The sequence below is a fragment of the Zea mays genome, chromosome 3 (genome assembly GCF_902167145.1).
Source record: "Zea mays cultivar B73 chromosome 3, Zm-B73-REFERENCE-NAM-5.0, whole genome shotgun sequence".
Classification (NCBI taxonomy): Eukaryota; Viridiplantae; Streptophyta; class Magnoliopsida; order Poales; family Poaceae; genus Zea; species Zea mays.
This window is the reverse complement of record NC_050098.1, coordinates 13,720,638-13,743,620: the sequence shown is the minus strand read 5'-3', so window position 1 is coordinate 13,743,620 and position 22,983 is coordinate 13,720,638. Positions and strand designations below refer to the sequence as shown.

Here is a 22,983-nt window from a genome sequence, read left to right as displayed (position 1 = left end):
TCCTTTTGAAAAAAATATCCACAGACAAGCATATAGAAATATATGATACTAATAGCTCAAAGATTTGAAAACATTGCATCCAAAAGAAAACATCTTGAGGATATGTATATAAAATAAGTACATTAGTAGCTTCACTTGCATAATAACTTCAATAACAACCACATCAAGAAACCAATATTAAATAGAAGTAACATATCATATCAAGCATTACATCGTTAACGACATACCCCATCAAACCATAAAGGGATTTGGAGTAAGGAAATTCTAGTCATCTATACAATAAAATACTAATATGAAAGATATACGAACCCATACCCTTCCTATATGTGCAAGTGTGTCAAATTTATCTTCAAATTGCGTAGAATCTAAAGCCTATCCTCTGATACCAACTGTAACACCCCGGGTTCCACAAACACCCAGGAATGCTACTGAACTACACTTCTGACATCTATATATAAAATTTCGGCAGCATCTCCTTTGCAAAATTGCATAAATGAGGGGGGCAACAGTGTATAAACATATATCATGATAAAAACATACTAAGTATTATTAATCGGCTAGCAAAGGAAAGTTAAACATACGACATGAACTGAATTAACCAGTGTGCATGACTAGTTAAAAAACAAACTTCCTTTGACAACAAGTTTCTAATTAAATCATGGCTGCGCCTGAGCAACATTATTATGAGAGTGAAAGTGGACGTGCTGCTACTCCCCTCATTCCCAACATGTATCAAGCACCTGCATTGAGTAATGCAAGAGTGAGATGACACATCTCAGCAAGTAAAATAATATCAAACTGTTTAATCACATAAGAACATTGTTTTACCACCACTTGATTTCACAACCTTCTTATTACGAAGGTGCGGCACGTATACAACGTACAACACACCTAGCTACCACACCTCGCAGGTAGAAACCACAATAGTAACATAGTAATGTCACACTTCATATATACCTCATGAGTGCAAATGTCTGCAAATGCAAGGATGACTTCTGCCTTCATATCTCTAAGGATATGAAGCCGCATCGTACCCCTCCTCGGGCAACGTACGATGCTAAAAAATGTACCGGTACGGTCAGACCATAAGATCACGATATAACTTCAAAATACAAGATGAATGATGCGATGTGCATGACATGTCTACAACACTTCATATAACGTGATTCAAAAAGATACTTCAACTTCATCCAAGATGGGAATCAACCACATATATCATTACCAAATCATGATCATCCACAATATTAGACAATTGAGAATTAATACTTTTGAAAAAATAAACTTCATCATACAATTCAATGATTAACATATTTAAAACTTATGCATACTCAATGATAGGGAATAGGATGCAAACCAAACGGTAGCAACCACCACTGTATTTACTTGTTTTCATCGGGAATTTGGAATGGTACTAAGTACGATCCGGAAGTCCACCACCTGTTTTTGACACACACACCTTAGTGCACAAATTCACATAACAAACTCTAATAAACAACGCCGCACCTACGCACAATTCCAACCCGTTGCGAGCGACAACTCTCCCCATCACCACCAAATTGCAGCGGCGCTGCTTGATAATTTCGTAACTTTAAAATTATAACAGCAGTGATATCAATCAAAAACTCCGGAAGCATCTATATAAATTCCCCACAAGTTTTGTATTTAAAAGATAATTAAATTCCCACATCTACTTAGCCCAAAACCGTCCACAAGATACATCCTGCAATCTGTTTTTGGACAGCAACCTAGCCGGGTTCAAACAGCGATATCTCCTAATGCATAACTCCGAATCGAGCGCATAAGTACTCATTGGAAAGGTGCGATAAGGCTCTACATGATTCTCATACTGATTACCACTTATTTCCCACGAAAAATCCCCAGAAACTGCTAATACTACTGCTGTTCGCCCACCTGCAGAAATCTGTTTTTTTGGACAGCAACATACCCGGATTCGAACAACGATATCTCCTAAAATATAACTTCGAATCGAGCACATAAGTACTCGTTGGAAAGGTATGACAAAGCTATACATGATTCTTCCACTGATCCCCAATAATTACCCATGAAAAATTCCCAGAAATCACTAGAACTACTGCTGTTTGTCCACCCACAAAATTTCAGGACAACGCCTCTACCGATTCGCATAGGTAAACATATAATCAATTGGATTACAGCACAATTAAACAAGATACAATCTCAAAATCACCTTGAATCCTCCCCCTTTCCTCCCTTCTTCTTCCCTCCACCAAAATCCAATTGGAGACTTGCACCAACGCGACGTAGATCCAAGCGGAAAAGGAATGACACCTTGGAGAGAAGGCTTGAGGAGGGGGCGGCTTGGGTTTGATGGGGTAGGTGGGGTGGCAGCTGCAAATGGGTGGAGGAGTGAGAGGGGGTGGCGTCCAAGGCTAGAGAGAGGGGGGCGGCTGCACAAGATAAAGGGGAGGGGGCGGCTGAAAAATCCCAAGGGATTACGGGAGGGGCGGCTAGGGTTAGGGGGAACTAGTGGGCCGGATCAAGAACCACGACCCAATTCGTTCACACATCAACCCCCGACCCCAGCGCATGAGTCTGACCAAAAATTCTACTGTTTTACTGGTGAATGCTTCCCCAAAAATTCCCAACCCCAAAAGCGTACCACCCGAAAGAAAGAAGGGAAAAAAAGAAACAAGGAAAGAATAAACTCCAACTTCTCTTCTTTGCAAACTGGGTATCACAACATAAGACTTGGTTTCAACACGATATCCAAGACACAATGAGAGAAGATGAGTATTAAATTCAGTTAAGTAATACTGATGTTTGCATTGGAGAGGTAGTGTTCCATAATAGTTTCCTAGATGACGTGGAGGATATAGAAACTATAAGTAGTGTTTTGGGTTGGGATTGCTTTTAGTTGTCTCTTATATTTAGAAAACCATTCCAAGGGTTCAGGATTGTACATGCCCTTAGAGCCACGACAAACATAGTTCTTCGGTATCTTAATGAACTAGGTCCTCTTTGTTCCCTCTACTTAATTTTAGTCGCTGTCATATTGGATATTTGATAGTTAGAAGTATTAAATATAGACTAATTATAAAAATAATTACACAAATAAAGATTAAATGATAAGACATATATTAAATTTAACTAGTTTATGATTCAACCATATGATGCTATAGTAAATATTTTCTAATTATGCATTAATTAATAATTAGGCTTAAATGTGCCTTATCGTTTAGTCTTCGACTATATAATTAGTTTTATAGATAAACTATATTTAATATTCGTAATAGACAATCAAATATCTAATGTGACACGTACTAAATTTTAGTTTTTGAAACCAAACACTCTAAGTATGCATTGCAAAGGAGCCGTAAGCTGTAGTCGAGCATTGGACCGTTCAACGGTTGTGTCTCTAGGGTTTTGGCTAGGCTTCGAATTAGCAAAGGAAATTCTCAGCTCTTGCAAAAAATCGTGTGGGATATGTTGCCGCAGATCAGCAGATAGCAGAGCTACCAACACCCAACAATTTGTACTACTGCGACAAAGCAGTTTCAGGACACCCCGCCGCCCCGAATCGCCACCTCCAGGGCACCAATCACCAGCTCGCCCGCGCCATCTGGTATGACTCTATCCGCCACCAACCAAGGTCAGCCGGCAACCCTCCCCTTCCCCGTCCTGGTCCGTCGCTTCTTCTCCTCTCTGGTTGGCGTGTTTCGTCGAACACTGTCTGCCACCGCGCTCGTGTCCGTTCAGGTCTTTCCGGTTGACTCCTCTGTTTCCTTCGTCGGCAGAAAAGCATGGCGACGCTTCCTCCCTCCTCTGCCTGACGACACCCTCGCCAAGAGCATTTGTCACCACTTCGTCCGCCCGCATCTAAATTAGCGGAGCGCAAAAGGAAATATAGGTATGGCTGAAAAAATAAAAAACGGTAAGAAACAAGAATCAAACCAACGACCTACATCTAAAAGTATAGAAGCTCATCCATTGCACCAAATCTTCATATATGACTATAATGGAAGATATAAATGTTTTATAAATTTAGGTATGACTGATGCTATACTAAGCCATAATAAATTTTCCAAACATCATCTAAAGTTATATTGTTTAGGCGATAAAACGTGATTAGACGCTAGAACGTGCGAACGTTTTAGTAAAGTAACTTAACGTTCTAGTAAAGTAACTTAAACGCGTTTTAGCCTATCTGCAACTGTTACCCCTAATTTTTTTCCCCTATATCACTTTTCCCTCTATTTTTTCATCTCCCGCAGCGATTCTCCCTAAATACTTCTCCTATACCCCATTACAACTATAAAATATCATTTTCTATATTAACTATCAATTTTTTATCTACTAACAATTATTCGTGGACCCACAATACAGTGTTTAGTGGATAAACAATGACACGCTAAATCTGGGGGAGAGACAAGGGAGCCGGCACGTAAAGGATGTTGTAGGGGCAGCGCTGCGGCCGTAGAGTACCCTTTACAGATGCCATGAAGGGGAGGGGATGCGGAGGGGCAGCTTTGCAGGCAGCCTTAGACCAACTCCAGCAGTGTGCGACTCCGTATCCCTAAAACGCGCGGCCGACACATTCTCTCTCATCTCCGTATCCGGCTCCGTTTCCAGCAACACTCCCCATCCCACTCCGCATGCAGTCTATGACACCTGGGCCCCGCCAGCAGGCGCGCGCGCACGCAGAGAGTTGCGGAGAGGAGAGAGAAAGTGTGGAAATGGGGAGCGCAGGGACACGGCGTCCATTTTGCGGAGAGGGATGCGGAGTCTGCTGGAGCGCGCAACAGTGCCTCAGACCGCGCAAAATGGGGATGCGGAGTCGGATACGGAGTCTTGCTGGAGTTGGTCTTAGGGCGTGGGCGTTTTACTCGTTCCGTAGTCGTTCTAGTCATTAGTGGACCTTTTTACAGCCAGCGCGCGTGGAGGCCTCCTCTCCTGAGCCAGCGCGTGGAGCTCTCCCAGACGGCCGCCCTCCTCAGCCAGCTGCCCACAACAGTCAGCCGACCGGCACAGGTACGCCGCCGGCCCTCCTCCCTCCTCCCTCTGCCCACAGTCCACTGCGCCGCGCCGCCCCGCCGCGCCCTCCACCGACCTGTGACCTCTCACCTCTGCGGCTCCCCTCCTCCCTCCGCAAGACCAGCAGCCAGTGCGAGTGTGGTGTGCCCGTCAAGTGCGGCAAGTGCGGCAGGGCGACCGTCGACGCGGGCACCCTACGCAAGCCTTCTTCTCCAGGGCGTCGTTTGCCAGCGACGAGCACCACCAGGTATACCTGCTTATCCTTTCGTGCTGTGCGACTCAGAACCCTAACATAAGCTATTTTGCTATATGTATTCGGATCTGATCTAATTACAAGTGTAGGCACGCCTTACTGGGTTCGCCCTTGTTCACACATATAATATAGCCGTTGCTCACCTTAGATTGAGGCAGGCCCCAGCAAGTTGCCCTGGACAATTTAGACGATGACAGCAGCTTAGTTGGTAAGGATAGCTCATGCGACTTGTTTAGGTAGTTGAGTTTGAGTTGGACACAATTAGCCACTCTGGGCTGACTGTTGATGATTTTTTTTAGATAATGGAAAAAATTCTGTTCCGGCTTTTTACAGTTGCTTGTATACGGCCTTACAAAACAGTCCACAGAAACATTGAATGAACTAGAAGTGACATAAAAGAAACCCTAAGATGTAGGCGGAAAATCACTAAAACATTGCAATTCTAGCATTAAACCGCCACCCATGCCTTGCAAAAATCTCCATAGCCACCACCTCCAAAGAGCGAAAAACATGGCCTTTTAATTTCTGCAGTAGCAACTAGCCATGGTAGAGCATATGATCCTAGCCTCTCATTTGCAAATAATAATCATGGCCTTTTAGAAGTGACTTAACAATGTTGTCCAGGTTCATAGTCTCATAGGGAAAAATAATGATTAGGATGATACATAGTAGAACAATTCATAGCAAGTATACGTCTAACGAGTCATTTGTACAGTGCGTATGGAAGGAAATGATCATTATCTTTCATTTTTTTTCTTGGGATCCCTTTACTCTTTCTTGAGTATGTGCCTGTTGATAATGATGTCTTGCTAAATTGTTTTTTTGGGATTTAGGAAACAGGAGGGGCCAGGGCCCCTACTGGAAAAGATGGATAAAACGAACAGTGGCACTAAATTACCACCACCCTGTTATCTGTCGATCCCAATTTTTTATTTCATTGAAGCTTCCTGTTCATAAAAATTCTTCTACTCATAGCTTTTCAACATTGTGATGTCACCACTTCTTTTTGATGATAATAAAAATCTCCTTGACCAGGTGCTTTGTGCTAGGATAGCAGTGCTATGTCAAAAGCTCCAGATGATCATTTGCAAGCAACTGAGCAGGAAGGAAGTGTCCATTCAAGTCAACAAGCAGGGCAACAACATGTGAATACAGCAGACCAGTTCTCAAAAACAGAACTAACTGAAGGTTCAAAAATTGAACAGCCTGTCCAAGTAGAGCAACAGAGTTCCCACCTACAACAAGCATATCCAGAAATTCAACTACAGCAGGCTGAAACAGATAGCTTCCAGTTAGCTGAAAAAGAAACAGGGTATTTTGGTCAACAGAGTTCTGCAGGCGCCAAGGTGGATGTAGCCCAGCCTTCAGTAGTTCAGCAGAATGCAAAGCAAACTGTTGGTCAACAAGCATCATCTGGTACCCAGGATACAAAGAAAGGACCATCGATACCATTTAATATGTTAATTCCAATCCTACAGGCACATCTTGACAGAGACAAAGATATGCAGCTTCAAACTGTTTGGGCAAAACTTAGGGTGCGTTTGTATCTCTCTGTTGGCATTCTTCAAACATAATACTATAATAGACACATGTGCTTCATCATTACCAACGAAAAGTGCATGACAAATAAACAAAATCAAGGTCTGCATTTCTTTAATTACATGTCACCAAAATGAAGTGAATGCATGAGTGCATGACAATTTGGAAAAGACCCCGTTTCTACTAGTTTGTTCATACTGAAAAAAGCAGATAACAAAAACGACAAAGGCTCAAAGAACACTAGCACCAGTGTTCGCACCAACGTTGCTGAATGAACTAACTCAGTTATATCTTCCTTTGTTTGTAGCGTAATGAAGTCAACAAAGATGATTTCTTAAGAGTTATCAGGAATATTGTTGGGGATCAAATGCTCAAGCAGGCAGCTCATAAAGTTTTTGTACAGGTGAATGAATTGCATTAATTTCATTGCTTCCTTTTCCTTCCTTGACAAAAGACTAATCATCACACTCGATGGGCCCTCTCTTAAATCAAATGTTTAGTGAATGATTCAATTCATGTTTTTATTCTTTTGTTTGAGCAATTTTTGCAGATGCAAGCACAGGCGCAAAGAAATAGCCAGGCAAATTCAAGTCAGCAGTCTTTATTCTCTCAACTTTCTGCACAGCAGATGGCTTCCAGTGGTTCAGCACAGTTACATGATCAGAAAATTCGGCCACCTGGACCACCCAACCAAGGCCAGAAAAACCAGGTGTCATCTTCACCTCAGGCTTTTGCACCACCATCAGGCACCCAACCGCAGAATAGTGTACACTATCTTGCTCATGATAACCCTAACCAAAACCCTGATGCAAAGGGAACAAATGTTGTACCAAATCAACCATCTAGAATGAACACATCAGTTCCATTGCAAACAAAGAACAAACAGCATCAACCAACACAGTTGCAGCAGGCCTCACAACAAATATATGGAGCAAGTAATCCTGGTGCCCAGGCTTACCCTCGGTCAATCACTGGTTCTCTTAGATCACCGAGTCTTGTTCCAGAAACACAGCCATCCATGCATGCTCCTGGAATGGCTCCTGCAAAAATGGTTCCTCCTCCTACTCATCCAATGATGCAGCACAATGCAACTGCATGGCAAATGCATCAAAACAGGGAATTGAAAACTAACGCTCCCCCTCCAAATGCTAATATGAAGCAAAATTCTGAATCTGTTGGCAAAGTACGCATGGCTGGCACAGGAAATTCTTCAGCTAAAGGAAAGCAGGTGAATCCATCTAATATATCATTTGATCTCTCTTTGAAATGACACATGTTAATACATCTAAATGTCACATGGTTCAGTTGATTTAAGTATCTTTAAATAATGTGAGGCATCAAGCACTTTCCATTTATGCAGTTTGTATTATTTATATACTCTATTTTTCTCTCGCTAGCAATTTATTTCATTTAATTCCACATTAAACAGAATAGAGAGTTAAATGCATTTTTGAGAGAGTTTTTTTGTTGATTGAATAGAAGGTTGGTCATTGACTCACGTTGGAGCACTTTGATAGCATTAGCATCTTTGGCACAATCAAAATTTTGGAACATTTAGATTTGGAAAATATGACCAATTGTATTTATTCTAAAATTTAGATAATTCTTTACCATAAGCCGCTTTTTTTTCAGTCATTTACCAACATTTATGCACCATATAATTTGACTATGTTGACTGGTTGGGCATATAGAAGATTGGTCATGACTCACCTGGAATGCTTAGCACTTTGATTGCATTAGCATCTAAGCCGCTTCTTTTTCAGTCATTTACCAACATTTATGCACCATATAAATTGACTATGTTGACTGGTTGGGCATATAGAAGATTGGTCATGACTCACCTGGAATGCTTAGCACTTTGATTGCATTAGCATCTTTGGTTTGATCAAGTTTTGGAACAATATGACCAATTGTAGTGTCGTTTAGGTTTTGTTCTTATTCCGAATTTCAGAGAATTATTAACCACAAGCCACCTTTTTTCAGTCTTTTACCAACATTTAAGAACCATATAATTGACAATGTTGACTGGTTGAGAATATATTGCACAGGGTCTGGTTGTTGCATGCAGGGTAGGAATGTTGGGTTCTGAGGGTAGCATCTTCGTTTTTGGTGGAAGAGCTGTCAGATAATAGGGGTGCCCAGACGATGCTTTACTGTAGAAGGCACATAACAAGATGTGATCAGCGATTTATGAAACATGTTTAACCATGTGTGTTCTGATGGGTGAGCTCAAATGCAGGGAAAGTGATTAGGCAGAACTGTTTTGTTGGGATTGGGAATGAGTTGGCATTGAGAATGTAGGAGTGTTAAAAATTTTAGGTCACTCAGATTTGTAATTAGTACACGATGTGGTATGGGTTTAGGGAAGAAACTTCTAGATAGTAAAATGTGCAAGTTGCCTTCTAAACAGATTACAGCTCTAGTGTCAATTTTGTTAGCCAAATTTAGTCAGATTACAGGGCATTTAGTTTTACAGTAGTTACAAATGAGATGCTTGATGCTTCGTATTAGCAAATGAGTTTACGCAAGAGTCGCTTTGCACATAGTTCGTATATATATATATATATTTTTCTCGAACACGCAGGAGAGCTGCGTATCATTATATTAAAAGAAGAAATAAACAAGGTCTAAAGTAGACCGGAGTACAACTGACACCTTACGGTGGCCTGAACGATACTAACATAGACTGACTCATCTATATAACTCTAGGCTACATGAGAGAGAGAAGCAACAAGGGAGGTCAACCCCTTGGCCCCGGCAGTCTCCCACAGACGGCGCTCATCCCCAACATGGATTAGGAAATTAGCAATATTAGGGGAAAGGCCATCAAAGATGCATCTGTTCCGGTGATTCCACAAAATCCAAGCGCCCAAAATAATGAGGGAGTTTAGGACATCTCTGAAGGACCCCTGAATAGCTTCATTTGCTTGATGCCACCACTCCATAAAATTAATATTCGTTGGTTGGGGGGCCAAACTCTGCAGCCCGAATTGCCTTAGAAGGAGGAACCAACATTCTCTTGAGAAAACGCAATTCACAAGCAGATGGTCAATTGTCTCCCTCTCCTGATCACATAAAGGACATTTTTTTGGATGATCCAGCCCCCGCTTCTCAAGTCTATCTGCTGTCCAACATTTCTTGTGAGCCACCAGCCACAAGAAGAATCGACATTTGGGCGGAGCCCAAGTTTTCCAAATCCGCTCAAAAGGTTCAAACTCCACAGATCCAATGAAGAACCCCTCATAAGCAGCTTTAGTCGAATATTTGCCATTAGCAGCCAGCCGAAAAATATGCTTGTCCTCCTTATCGGGGTATAGATCAACTTGGGCCACCAAATCCCAAATACGCAGGAAGTCTGCAATTGCACCAACAGATAAACTCCCCGGAATATCATTAATCCAACCATTATCCTCGATCGCCTCCTGAACTGTCCTTTTGTTAATCAGCTTCTTAGGAATGGTCTCAAAAAGTCGTGGAGCGATATCCACAATCCGCTGCCCACCCAACCATCGATCACTCCAGAAAAGGGTAGAAGCTCCACTTCCAATCTCAGAATACAAGGCCACTTGTAGAAACTCTCGAATTATTTTCGGGGTATGCAAAGGCAGGGATGCCCAGGGCCGACCTGGCTCAGTTTTTTGCAGCCAAGCCCAACGCATTTTAAGGGCCCAACTCAGTTCAGTGATGCTGAAAATACCCAATCCACTAGAGATAATAGTTCGTATATATAATATTCAAACCTTAAGGGGGTGTTTGAATGCACTAGAGATAATAGTTAGTTGACTAAAAATTGATAGTGAAATTAGCTAGCTAACAAATAGCAAGATAACTATTAACTAATTTGCTAAAAATAGCAAATAGCTGAACTATTAGCTAGACTGTTTGTATGTCTGAGCTAATTTTAGCAGCTAACTATTAGTTCTAGTGCATTCAAACACCCCCCTAAGTTTTGTTGCCAGCAAAAACATTCAACTATAAGTTCTGTCGGAGAGTAATCTTCAACTAGTTGGCGGAATGCACCCGTCTAATCCTAAGAACAAGGGGGTTGCCTAGGGTTAGCCTGAGAAGATGGTTTGAACACAAGAACACACGAGGATTAGAGTGGTTCGGGCCACCGGAACATAATACCATACTCCACTTGGTGAGTTGTATTGCTGAGCTTTAGTGTGAGTATGTCTGAGATATGAGAGTGCTTGTGTGAAACTAAGTTGGATCCGTCCCCTTGTATCGTATGTGCCCTCCCTTTTATAGTCCAAGGAGGAGGCATTTACAAGGGTCCTGAGCACCGACAGGTGGGCCTAGTGATCTAGTATTAAATGTACAACATGGAGTGTTAAATAATACCACGGACAAAGATCTTCTCCCTCGGTCGTCGTGTAGATCTTCCGACTAGGTGTGCCTCTGCGCTATTTGCCCGCTCGAGTCGGCTACAGAATGGAGTCTGGTATGCTGACGTAAGTAGGGGTCGCCGGCTTGGCTGACGTGCGTAGGAGTTAATGGTGATGGACCCGAGCTGTCGCCTCGGGGCGGCGCTGCAGCCGCTCACGCGCGCGATGTTGAGATGCCTGCCTCGGTAACACGCGGCTTACTGTGCGGCCCATGTGCGTGGCGCTGACACACAACCGCCCGCCTCGTTAACGCGTGAAGCGGTCATTCGAGCCTGCACGGCCTGTCAAAAGCCTGCCCATGCCTTGTGCGCAATAGGGCACGCCTCAGCCGCCTGCATTGAATGCGGGCGGACGAGCTTGCTTCTAGCCGAAGGCTTGTGCCACGTGTCCACTGGACACGTGGCAGCAACGGACCCCTTCCCGAGCGGAGGGCAGGGACAGAGAGCACATGCTGGTTTGAAGTCATGGCCCCCCTTGTCAAGGGTCTGGATGTCAGACGGGGAGGTTCAGAACCCTCATGTAAGGGTCCGAACGGTATACATGGAGGTCCATGACCCACCCATGGGGGTCTAAACCCATAGCAGTAGTCCCTGGACATTTTCACCCCTGGGACACTTGGTGGCTACTTAGTTCTTCAGTGCGCGGTTAGAGGTAACCACACGGGTCTCTGCCTTGACACAACAGGAGAGGGTACCTCAGTTACGGGGTACTGACAAGTTCCATTTGCGTTGTTACAACCTTTACCCAGACGAGGTGAAGTCCTAATACATTTTTATTTTCTGAATAACAAACATTACATAATTTTAAAACGAAATAGTAGGAGTCTTTCCCTTGTCTTACTGTCCTTTTATATATACATGTTTTTGCATTTCTTTCATGCTTAATTTAAACTCTGCGACTATTTTAGGCCTGTGCGCATGTCATTCAGATTCATACATTACCTCATCTTTCTGTCTTGCCAGGGAACTCCTAACTCTACACCAAATGCTAGTGGAGGTACAAAGAGTAGCAAGAAATCGGGTGGGCAGAAGAAATCATTGGAAGCAGCAGGCTCTATGCAACCTTCAAGGTCTTTAATTAAGCGATGTCTAACTGTACTAAACTGCTATGGAATATGTTGCATTTTTTTGGATAGCCCTAAGCAAATTTCTCTTTTGTCATCAGCAAAAAGCAGAAGACATCTGGAGGCTCCCAGGAACAAAGTATCGATGAACTAAATGATGTCACAGCCGCTAGTGGTGTTAATATTAGGGTATGTACATCTCTGGTTGATGTTTTGCCAATTTTCATGCAGAATTAACACACTTTCTGATGGACATTTGCCTCTTGTGTAAATTCATGGCTGCACTGTTCACATCTGCTATATAACTTCGATGCAGCTGCTGTGATATCAGATATAGTTGCTAAAATTTGATCTCAAAATTCTATACCGAGCTGATAAACAATACAACATCTTTAGTGTTTATGATAGGGATGTATTGATTTTTTGAATTTTAATTCTTGCATGATGGTAGATATAGTTGCTAAAATTCGATCTCAAAATGCTATGCCAAGCTGATAAACAATACAACATCTCTAGTGTCTACGATAGGGATGGATTGAATTTTAAATTTTGCACGAGGGTACTACATTTTATAGCACCGGTGCACATGTTTTGCTGAATTTGGTATTGCTTATGCTATGTCGGTGGGGCCACAAGGATGTTCGAAAAGAATGTTTAAAATTCTGGCATACATTGTTTTTTCTTAATATTTCACAATTCCTGCACCATCTCCCGCACTAGAGCTTTTTGCTATTATAGTACTAGTTTGGTTAGGCTTCTCTTTTCTAGTACTCACAATTTTAACTTCTCCCTAATATCATTTAAAAGTAAACCTATTCTTTAAAATAGTACTTTGGCCTCTTTTTAATTGTTTTTTATATTATTTTCTTATTTCTTCACCATTTAAATTCGCTTGTGATCAATACAGAGTAATCTAGTTGATCATAGCTCGTTGGAGTTTCCTCAAGACCTCAACACTAATTTAGACAATCAAGTTGTTGATCACTTGTTCTTAAATGCTGTGAATCAAGAAAAAAACAAAACAATTATTAAACATTAAGGACCTTCGTCCTTCGAAGCATTATCTCTTTTCGGATATAATGATCTTCAGACGAAGGACACACTATTTATAGGCAAAAGCAATTACAATTCAGCGTGAACAGTATGTGGTACTGTTCAATTATTTATAGGCAACCGTAAGGCTTTGTGCGTTATTACATTCATGTCCTCAACAATTACATATAAAGTTTACAAATGTCACAAGGGCAACATCGCCATTTATATTTTATAACTTGAGCAACACTTTCTCCTTGCATCGTCTCATTGTTTCGTCGTAACGAAGCCTACTTGATGAAGCGTGCTTCGTTGTACTTCCTTTTCGTTATGCCGAAGCCACGTTGTCTACACCTTTCACCATGATGATGCCTGATGGACGAAGCTTGCTTCGCTCCTCTTGTGTTATACCGAAACTTTTCCGGTAACGAATCTTCTGTAATATTCAATAGTATGCTGAAAACAAATGGTTAGCGTGTTTTTGAGGACCTTCGGAAGAGTAAGGCCCCCAACACAAGTGAAATTCAGGAAACATCGCTCTGTTATTATGATTAATCAACAACTTGAGTACACTGGAAGCTCCCGTTCAACAGTGGGCTGTCTGACAGCTTAAGTATCATCAAGGAAATATTCTGACAAAATCTGTTGTTGATAACGACCAAGGACTGGAATTTTTTTGCTTTCTCGTTCTTTTTTTCTCTCGAACGCACAGGAGGACTGCACGTCATTATATTAAGAGAGGAAAAGGTCCAATAGGACCAAAGTACAATGCCCATAGGGCAAACCGAACACTTGACCACAATCTAGACCCTACTCATAATAGCAGGAAGACCAAAACTTGCTAGCTGCTTAGCCCCAGCCCTATCCCAACAACTTAACTCATTCAGAAATAAACTTTTAACAAAGCACAGGGCGTTTACACCATCAAAAACAGATTTGTTTCTAGTCAGCCATAGGCACCAAGACCCCAAAATAATGAGACTGTGGAAGCCTTTCTTTCTGATTTTGGGCACCTTCTTAAGCACCTTCCTCCACCAATCAGCAAATGAGATTTCATCAACGCAGGAATGAGATCCCCAAGACTCAAGGGAAAAAGGATAGCATGCCAAAATTGCCTGGCAAAACTGCAAGTACACAGAAGATGTTGCACTGTTTCCTGCTCTTGGTCACAAAGAACACAAACAACCGGGTGTTGCAGCCCTCTCCTCCTTAGTCTATCAGCAGCCCAACACTTATTCCTTATCGCCAACCAGAGGAAGAACTTGCATTTTGGGGGAGCCCAGGATTTCCACAAACGTTTCCATGGCTCAAACGAAATTGATCCCATGAAAAAAGCCTTATAGCAAGACTTTGAGGAGAACATCCCAGAAGAAGAGTGCATCCAAACATGTTTGTCAGCATCACGAGAAAGCCTAACTTCCCCCAAAGTATCCCATAACAACAGATATTGCTGCAATCCTCTCAAGGAAAGAGGACCACAAATGTCACTGACCCAATGCCAATTATCCAGAGCCTGTGCCACCGTTCTGGAAGAATACGCCTTGCGGCCAACCATACTCACCACCTCAGGGGCAATGTCCTGGATAGTATTCCCATGAATCCATCTATCCGACCAGAAGAGAGTAGTAGCCCCATTCCCTAAAATGGTAAAAACCGACAAGTCAAAAAACTGTCTAACCTGACGCTGCACTGGGAGGGACAGGACAACCCACGCCAAGGTCTGCTCAGATCTGTCTTTTCCAACAATAACCATTTTGCCTGCAATGCCCAACTTTTGAACTTCAGGTTAGGGATCCCAAGCCCACCAAACTTTAGGGGCCTCGTGACAACTTCCCATGGAACAAGACAACTACCACCATTAACCTCCTTTCTTCCTCTCCAAAGAAATCCTCGCCGAATTTTATCAATTGATTTAATAACCCACTGAGGGACATTGATTGCAATAAGAAGATAAGTCGGAATGGCCGATAGAACAAACTTCACCAGCGCAGTCCGCCCAGCCAGGTTGAGCAGCCGAGCCTTCCAGTTAGGCAGACGGTCTGCAATCTTCTCAATCCATAACTTAAGGTCACATTTCCTCAATTTTTTATCAGAGATGGGCAGCCCCAGATACCTGCAAGGAAACGCAGCGGGACTGCAATGCAACACACTGCAGCCAGCAAGCACCTGCTGATCATCACATCTAATTGGAATAGCACTGCTCTTGAGCATATTGGTTACCAGACCGGAAGCTGAACCAAAACAGTTTAGTATTATCTTAGCACAATTCAGGTCTGCTTCAATTGGCTTTATGAAAAGGACCACATCATCCGCATAGATGGAGACTCTAATGCGGACATCAGCTCCCCCAAGGCTCTGCAACAAGCCTCTATTTTCAGCAACCCGGAACAAGCTGCTAAGAACATCCATAACCAACACAAATAACATGGGAGAAAGAGGATCTCCCTGGCGAAGACCTCTCCGATGAAAAATATGATTACCAGGCGAGCCATTCAGGAGCTCCTGAGTAGAAGTGAATAACAAGTTGGAGATTAGATTACGCCAAACAGGACCAAAGCCCAAATGTGTCAAAATTTCCAACAAAAACGCCCACGAGACTGAGTCGAAAGCCTTGGAAATATCTAGTTTCAGCAGTAAACTAGAGATCTTCCTCTTATGAAGGAACTTAATCGATTGTTGCACTAGCATGAAATTGTCATGTATTGACCTTCCTCTAATAAAAGCACTCTGGTTAGCTACCACTAGGTCTTGAAGATATGGCCCCAAACGATTAGCGAGGATCTTAGTGACCAACTTAGCAAAACTATGAATCAAGCTAATTGGTCGAAAATCACCAGCTGAAGAAGCATCTTCCCTCTTCGGAAGAAGAATGAGATACGCTGAGTTCAACAAATCAAGCTTATAGGCATTTCCATGGTAAAGGGAATTAAGAGCAGCCATTATGTCGACTTTAATGATGTCCCAGCATGTCTTGTAAAATTTTCCTGTAAAACCATCAGGCCCATGAGCCTTATCAGAAGGGAGACAAGCAATGGTGTCCCTAACCTCCTTTTTTTTCTCGAAAAACGCAGGAGAGCTGCGCCTCATTTTATTAAGTAAGAAGAAATAGGGTCGGAAAAGGACCCGAATACAGGACCTCCTTATGGAGGCCAGAAACAAGCATAAAGGAAACAATCCATACACAACTAAAAGATACAACTTATCTCAGGCAATGGTACTAGGAGCAGCTAAAAAGGAAAGACCCTTAGCTCCTGCAACCATCCATTTCTCCCTTTCCTCAGCAGTGGCCTCTAATAGTGTAGTGATATTGGGGGGGGACCCGTCAAACACCACTCTGTTTCTGAACTTCCAGATCATCCAGGCTCCCAGAATCAAAAGTGAATTTACCCCCTTCTTGGTCATGCCTGACACAATATCAGCAATACGTTTCCACCACTGCAGGAAGTTTGTGTCATCTTGGATAGAGGCAAGAATGTGGAGCCCGAATTTCCGAAGAGTGATGTACCAATATAATCTGGAAAAGCTACAAGAAACCAGAAGATGGTTGATGGTTTCAGGCTCTTGGTCACAAAGAGGGCATCTAGGAGGATGATTTAGTCCTCTTTTTTCCAGTCTGTCTGCAGTCCAGCACCTATTATGAGCCAGCAACCAAAGGAAGAACCGACACTTAGGAGGTGCCCAAGATTTCCAGACCATTTTGTAATGCTCAAAACCAACAGAGCCAGTGAAGAAACCCTTATAAGCCGAGCATGCAGAATACTGCCCATTAGAAGCAATTGAAAAGATATGCTTATCCTCAGAGTTAGGTTGCAATACAACATCAGATCTTGCATTCCAGAGATGTAGGTAATCTACCAGAACTCCCCAGGTCAAGGCACCTTTAATATCAGAGACCCATCTTCTATTAGTTAGAGCCTCGCGAACAGTTCTTTTAGAAACAATTCTTTTTGGAACAATCAAGAGGAGCCTTGGAGTAATATTAGAAACACTTCTGGCATTAATCCACTTGTCACTCCACAAGGTGTTAGCACCATCACCAATTTCTGCGACAAGCACAGAAGAGAAGAGGGCTTTAGCATTGCTGGGGACATGAACAGGAAGATTATTCCAGGGGCGGGTAGGGTCGGTCCTTTGCAGCCATAGCCATCTCATCCTAAGTGCCCAACAGAGTTCAGGGAGGCTGGAAATTCCCAAACCTCCAAAGTTCAAGGGTCTACACACTTTGCCCCAAGCCACCATACAATGCCCTCCTTTAACCTCTCTTCTGCCTCTCCATAAGAAACCTTTCCTTATCTTATCAATTTCCTTAATGACCCACATAGGGAAATCAATAGCCATAGCAGTATAAACACACATCCCAGTGAGAACATGTTGCACTAGAATTCTTCTCCCTGCCCTATTTAATAAGTCAGCCTTCCAGTTAGGTAATCTGTCAGCAATCTTATCCACCAGGGGCCAAAGTTGTTGGTTGGATAATCTATGAAGGGATAGAGGAAGGCCCAGATATTTGCAGGGGAAGGAGGCAATATCACAAGGTAACATATGCTGGACGTCCAAGATAGTCTCCTCAGAGCACCTTATAGGGTAAATATTGGATTTATGAGTATTGTTATGAAGCCCAGAGGCATCTCCAAAGAGTTTGCTCCAAAACACTTAGATCCATCGCAGCCCTGTGACAATTACTCAGATCAATAGTAAAAGGCCTCTGCAAATCAGCCCCCATCAGATTACAAAAATACTCTTCAAGAATTTGCTGCATGTCATCATGATTGGTAGCCAATCTTCCATCTTCCTCAAGTTTGGAAATGAAATTCTTTTTCTTTCGATAACATGCCTGCGAATGAAAGAACTTAGTGTTGGCATCACCCTCCTTTAGATAGTGGATCCGTGATCTCAACCGAGCAACAGTCCATTCAAGAGACGCAAGGCTAAGACACCGTTGCTTCAACAAGTTTAGCAACCAAACTTCCCCACTGGACAAAATTCTGATATCCTGCGCCATTTCCAGCCTATGCAACACTTCTCTGACCAGCCCCAGCTGCATCCTCACATTACCCACTTCTTTATGCCCCCAGGACTGCAATGCGCGAGCTAACCTTTTAAGCTTCAATGACACTTGCTCCAACGAGCAGGAGCTCCCAACTGGCATGCTCCAGGACGCACCCACCACCTCCAGGAAACCAGGAATTTTGGGCCAAAAACTCTCAAAATGAAACCGTCTTTTCCCCATGCAGCCATCTCTGACCTTGAGGGTCAAAGGACAATGATCTGAAGATGTGGTAGCATTACTATGAAGAGAAGCGTCCGGAAATAGATCTTCCCAACAGCTAGTGCAAAAGACATGGTCCAGCTTAACAAGAGTAGCTTAACAAGAGTTGGAGCATCCCTCTGGTTGGACCAAGTATACTGCTTTCTCGTTCTGATGGGTGCAGAAAATCGTTTTGCCGCATTGCAAGCGCAAAGTACTAGTTAAGCTACGATGTGAGCAATCTGCAAATAATTTCACGAAATTGCACGACAGCTAAATTGGTTTATCGGAAAGAGGCTTGTCGGAAGAAATAAGAAAATAAAATAAAAATAATTTAAAAGAGGCCAGAGTACTATTTTAAAGAATGGATTTACTTGTGAGTGCTATTAGAGAGAAGTAGAAATTGTGAGTACTAGAAGAGAGAAGCCTAATAAAACAAGTACATATAATAGCAAAAAAAAAACTCTGTGCACTATGATCCGCTGTTTGCATTTTGCTGATATGTTCTTACTTGACAGGAAGAGGAAGAACAGTTACTGTCTGCCCCTAAGGAAGAGAGCCTTGCCTCACAAGAAGCACGAAGAATTGCAAAGGAAGAAGAAGAAAATCTTTTCCTACGTAAGGGTCCACTTCTGAGGAAACTAGCAGAAATCGGTTAGCTTCTTTGAACTTGTTGCCAAAACTCAAATCCTACAACTTTAGTGGGCCGTGGCAACACTAACATAACACATGTTTTTGACAGCTCAGAAATGTGATCTGAAAAATATTAGTGACGATGTGGAATATTGTTTATCAATGGTGAGTTATCCTTATGATTTTTATTGAGTCTTGCAGTATCCATATAACTTATAACTTTGCCATAGTGTGTGGAGGAGCGATTGCGAAGACTCATAAGTACTCTCATACGAGTCTCAAAACAGGTTTGCTCTTTTCTGCAGAGCACCCAATGATAGCATAGTTCGCCGCTTTGTGATTCTAACCATTCTTATTTTTGTTAGAGAATCGATACTGAAAAGACCGGACATCGACTAGTTATTACTTCAGATGTTGGTCGTCAAATTTTACAGATGAACCAGAGAGCTAAGGAAGAATGGGATAAGAAACAAGCAGAAGAAGCTGACAAGAACAAGAAACAAACTGAGGTGTTTCATAATCTCCATTTGGTTCGAGTATTGCAATTTTGCTATAAATTTGAATACATGGTTTATGAGTTGTCGCCTAGGTGATTGGTGCACTGTGGGTGCTGGGAGTCTGGGTTGCCACGGTCTCGGCATCTGCCTTATAGAATTAGGTGTCGCCTAGGCATGGAATGGCGCCGGGCAGGCACCTATAGGACTGGCAGATGCCAGACATGAATCTGCGTGAGGATGGGGGAAACTGAGCGGTAGTCACCAAATTGATTGTGGGCAAGAAATTGGGTGGGAATCGCCATGCCATAAGGGAAAAGGGCAGGACTGACCGCATATGTACTCTTTGAGTGGGCAATTGACTGCTTGGAGCCCAGCAGCCCGCACAACTTCGTGGAAAGAGTGGAAGAGGAAATGGGAAGGTGGCGGGCATAACTGGAGCTCTTTGCGGCAGCAGAGGTGGTGGCCATGGATCTCTGCTTGGGCAGTCCTCTATTGAAGTCCCGCTCATGGAGTCCCTATCACTGCCGGCCATCCTCATCTGTCCGCATCTGTCGCCTGCTTCCGTCGGCTATCTGCAGTGCACCTGTCTGCCCCGCTTCTAGTCGCTGTCGCCGTTCCGCAGGTCTATCTGCCCCGCACCTGTCTGTATGCTTCGAGTCTGTCCACACCTGTATGCCTCCTGCCTCCTCTCGTGTTTCGGCTCACCAAATCTTCCAGCTGTCTGCTGCTTTTGATATTTGTTTGCTCTGCCTTTGCTCATGGATGGACTGGTGCTTGTACTCTGCTCTCAATACTATGTGCTGTTTTTTATATTTTATTGTTGATCTGTCACATACATATGGAGTAGACTAATGACTGCTTGTTCTTGGGTTGTTATTTTCTTTGACCGTTATATAATGCAAAGGGCAAATCATAAAGATCTTTCTTTGATTAATAGTACTCCCTTAGCTGTATTAGTACGTGCTAGCCTCAAGAACTGGAATAAATAAGATATGTATGTATGTGCTGCACTAGTATCTATAATTCATTAATTCGAGCCTACACAATGCCTTTCATGGTGCCAAAATATGCATATGGTGTTGCCTAGGTGTCCGCCATAAACGCCTAGGCATTGTGAGGGGTATGGCGCCGTGCCTCACCACAATGCCTCAAAAACCATGTTTGTGTATATAGTAATTCTTTAGTGTATATACTTGCTTTGTGTGATTATGAACCGCTGGAACTTATACTGGTTACACAGAGAAGCGTGCACATTCATTTATCAATGCCATTTGTATTTCAAAATTTTCGATGTCAAGGATTAATGTTTCTAGTGTTTCTAGATTTTGTTTCAGCTTTGTTATCTTTGTCTTATGACCTGTACTTAACAAGATTGTTGAGCTCTAGCCTAACCCTACTTGTGTAGGACTAAGAGGCTTCGTGATGGTTGTTGTTAACAATATTGATTGAAAATAAATCTGCACTGACTACACTACTCTCCATTGCGTGTTTGTTAAGTTTCTGGGAGTTCTCTTTGATATTTGATCATGCCATCATGGTGAACTTATGTGTCAGTTGGTCAATTTGATTAATTAAGTCCTTTCTTGTAGGCTGATGGCAGTGGTGCTACAGAATTGGAAAAAGAAAAAGAAGAAAGTCGCCCAAAGAACGTCAAGGTAACTTTTCTGTGTTGATTTGAGTTGTGATGTATCTCCATTTCCTAACATCCTACACCTCTCACAGCCCAACAAGGAAGAAGATGATAAAATGAGGGCGAATGCTGCAAACGTCGCTGCCCGGCAAGCAGTTGGAGGAAGTGATATGCTCTCAAAGTGGCAGTTGATGGCTGAGCAAGCCAGACAGAAGCGAGAAGGCATTGATGTGTCTGCTGCTTCACAGCCAGGCAGAGGGCCAGGTTCCAGGCAATTATCCAAATTTGGGAAAGGTCCTGGTGAGCACCCAGAAGGTTCAAAGAGGAGCCATTCGATGGCATTCGGAACTGGTAAAGCAGCAACAATATCACTAGCATGACCTCATCCAAAAAAAATGGTGTATAAATCCACATATATTTGCATAATGTTTTAACTCATGATATGTATGGTAATGTTCATTTCAGGAGGCATGAAAAGACCCGGCAGGACAGCGTTTGCTGGTCCACAGCGATTGATCTCCGTGAAGGATGTCATTTGTGCCCTTGAGAGGGAGCCTCAGATGACAAAATCAAGGCTAATCTACCGGCTGCACGAGCGATTGCCTGTAGATTCTACCGTAGATTAGACCGGAATAGTCATATACTTTATTGTGGGCATGCCCAATTGCCCTTGCATGGTATTGAACAGCGAAGAAGCATACCCGCCACTCCCATTTGTTGTGCTTTGGAGCGGCACTGTATATTGGTGTAAAATTTGTATCGCAAAGGCGGCGAATTACCAGCAAAAAAGGGTTTCTGTACAAAATTCACTGTAAGCGGGGTCTGGCATTTGCCTTTTCTGCAACCACGTCTGTGAGGTTATTTCTAGCAGACTACTCATCTCAATATCTATATTTTTAAGGGTTAATTAGATTTTTGCCATTACAATTCTGTCTCTCATTAGGGCTAGTTTGGAAACCCAATTTTTTCAAGGGATTTCTATTTTTCTTTCAAGGAAAATTAGTTCGTTTTTCTTTGAAAAAATAGGAATCCCTTGGGAAAATGGTGTTCCCAAACTAGTCCTTAGGGCTAGTTTGAGAACTCCATTTTCTCAAGGGTTTTTTGTTTTACCAAGAGAAATTAGTTTATTTTCTCTTGAGAAATTAGAAATCGTATGGAAAAATAGGGTTGCCAAATTAGCCTTTAAAGTGTGAACAATGCCACTATTTTTTTTTTGGAAAGCAGTCTGGTGCTATTACCTATGTCTCGTGCCTCTCTTTGTACCCATAAGGTATCTCATGTCTCTATATTTACGGTATGGATTAAACTACCTTTGTTTGGCAACAATGTTTCTCAAAACCATAGTTTTATAATACTATATTTTGTAATTTACATATCAATATCATAGTTTTGGTCAGCTCTAAAAATATTATGGTTTTAAGAAACATTGATAGACCATAGTATTAGATAAAAGCTAGCCATGCAATGGAAACTTTAGATTGGACTGAAGTTTACAATACTTCAAAAATAACATAGTATCTAGGATATCATGGTTTTGAAACAGTTTTCAGAAATGCAATCAAACATCTTATGACATACTCTCTATGTCTCAAAATAAAATTGGTTTTAGCAAATCAGTGGGTTCATACAACACTTGATATATATGTTTTGTATATGTTACTAGATTCATTATCATTCATTTTAATATAGA

General features: G+C 42.4%; 1 protein-coding gene across 5 annotated transcripts; it reads left to right on the top strand.

The window, feature by feature from the left end:
- Positions 1–3,493: 3,493 nt before the first annotated feature.
- Positions 3,494–22,214, top strand: LOC100384748 (uncharacterized). Of its 5 annotated transcripts, none has more exons than XM_020549961.3 (14): positions 4,875–5,007; positions 5,138–5,257; positions 6,299–6,798; positions 7,110–7,205; positions 7,353–8,030; positions 12,153–12,259; positions 12,355–12,442; positions 19,052–19,187; positions 19,276–19,331; positions 19,397–19,453; positions 19,532–19,675; positions 21,253–21,318; positions 21,386–21,644; positions 21,759–22,203. In XM_020549961.3, exons 3-14 carry the CDS (start codon positions 6,325–6,327, stop codon positions 21,917–21,919), a joined length of 2,322 nt encoding a protein of 773 aa, XP_020405550.1. In that variant the 5' UTR covers positions 4,875–5,007; positions 5,138–5,257; positions 6,299–6,324; the 3' UTR covers positions 21,920–22,203. The 5 variants fall into 5 exon arrangements, with proteins under 5 accessions (XP_023157692.1, XP_020405551.1, XP_020405550.1 ...); XM_020549960.3 differs by having other exon boundaries at positions 4,885–5,007; positions 5,135–5,257; NM_001363314.1 differs by having other exon boundaries at positions 4,895–5,007; positions 5,130–5,257; positions 21,759–22,162.
- The last annotated feature ends 769 nt before the right edge of the window (positions 22,215–22,983 follow it).

Bases quoted from the DNA above. Each gene is read 5' to 3' on its own strand.
- LOC100384748 (XM_023301924.2), top strand. From the start codon at position 6,325: ATGTCAAAAGCTCCAGATGATCATTTGCAAGCAACTGAGCAGGAAGGA. The intron at 7,206-7,352 runs GTGAATGAATTG...CAATTTTTGCAG, and splicing joins CTCATAAAGTTTTTGTACAG to ATGCAAGCACAGGCGCAAAG. The intron at 12,443-19,051 runs GTATGTACATCT...CTTACTTGACAG, and splicing joins CTAGTGGTGTTAATATTAGG to GAAGAGGAAGAACAGTTACT.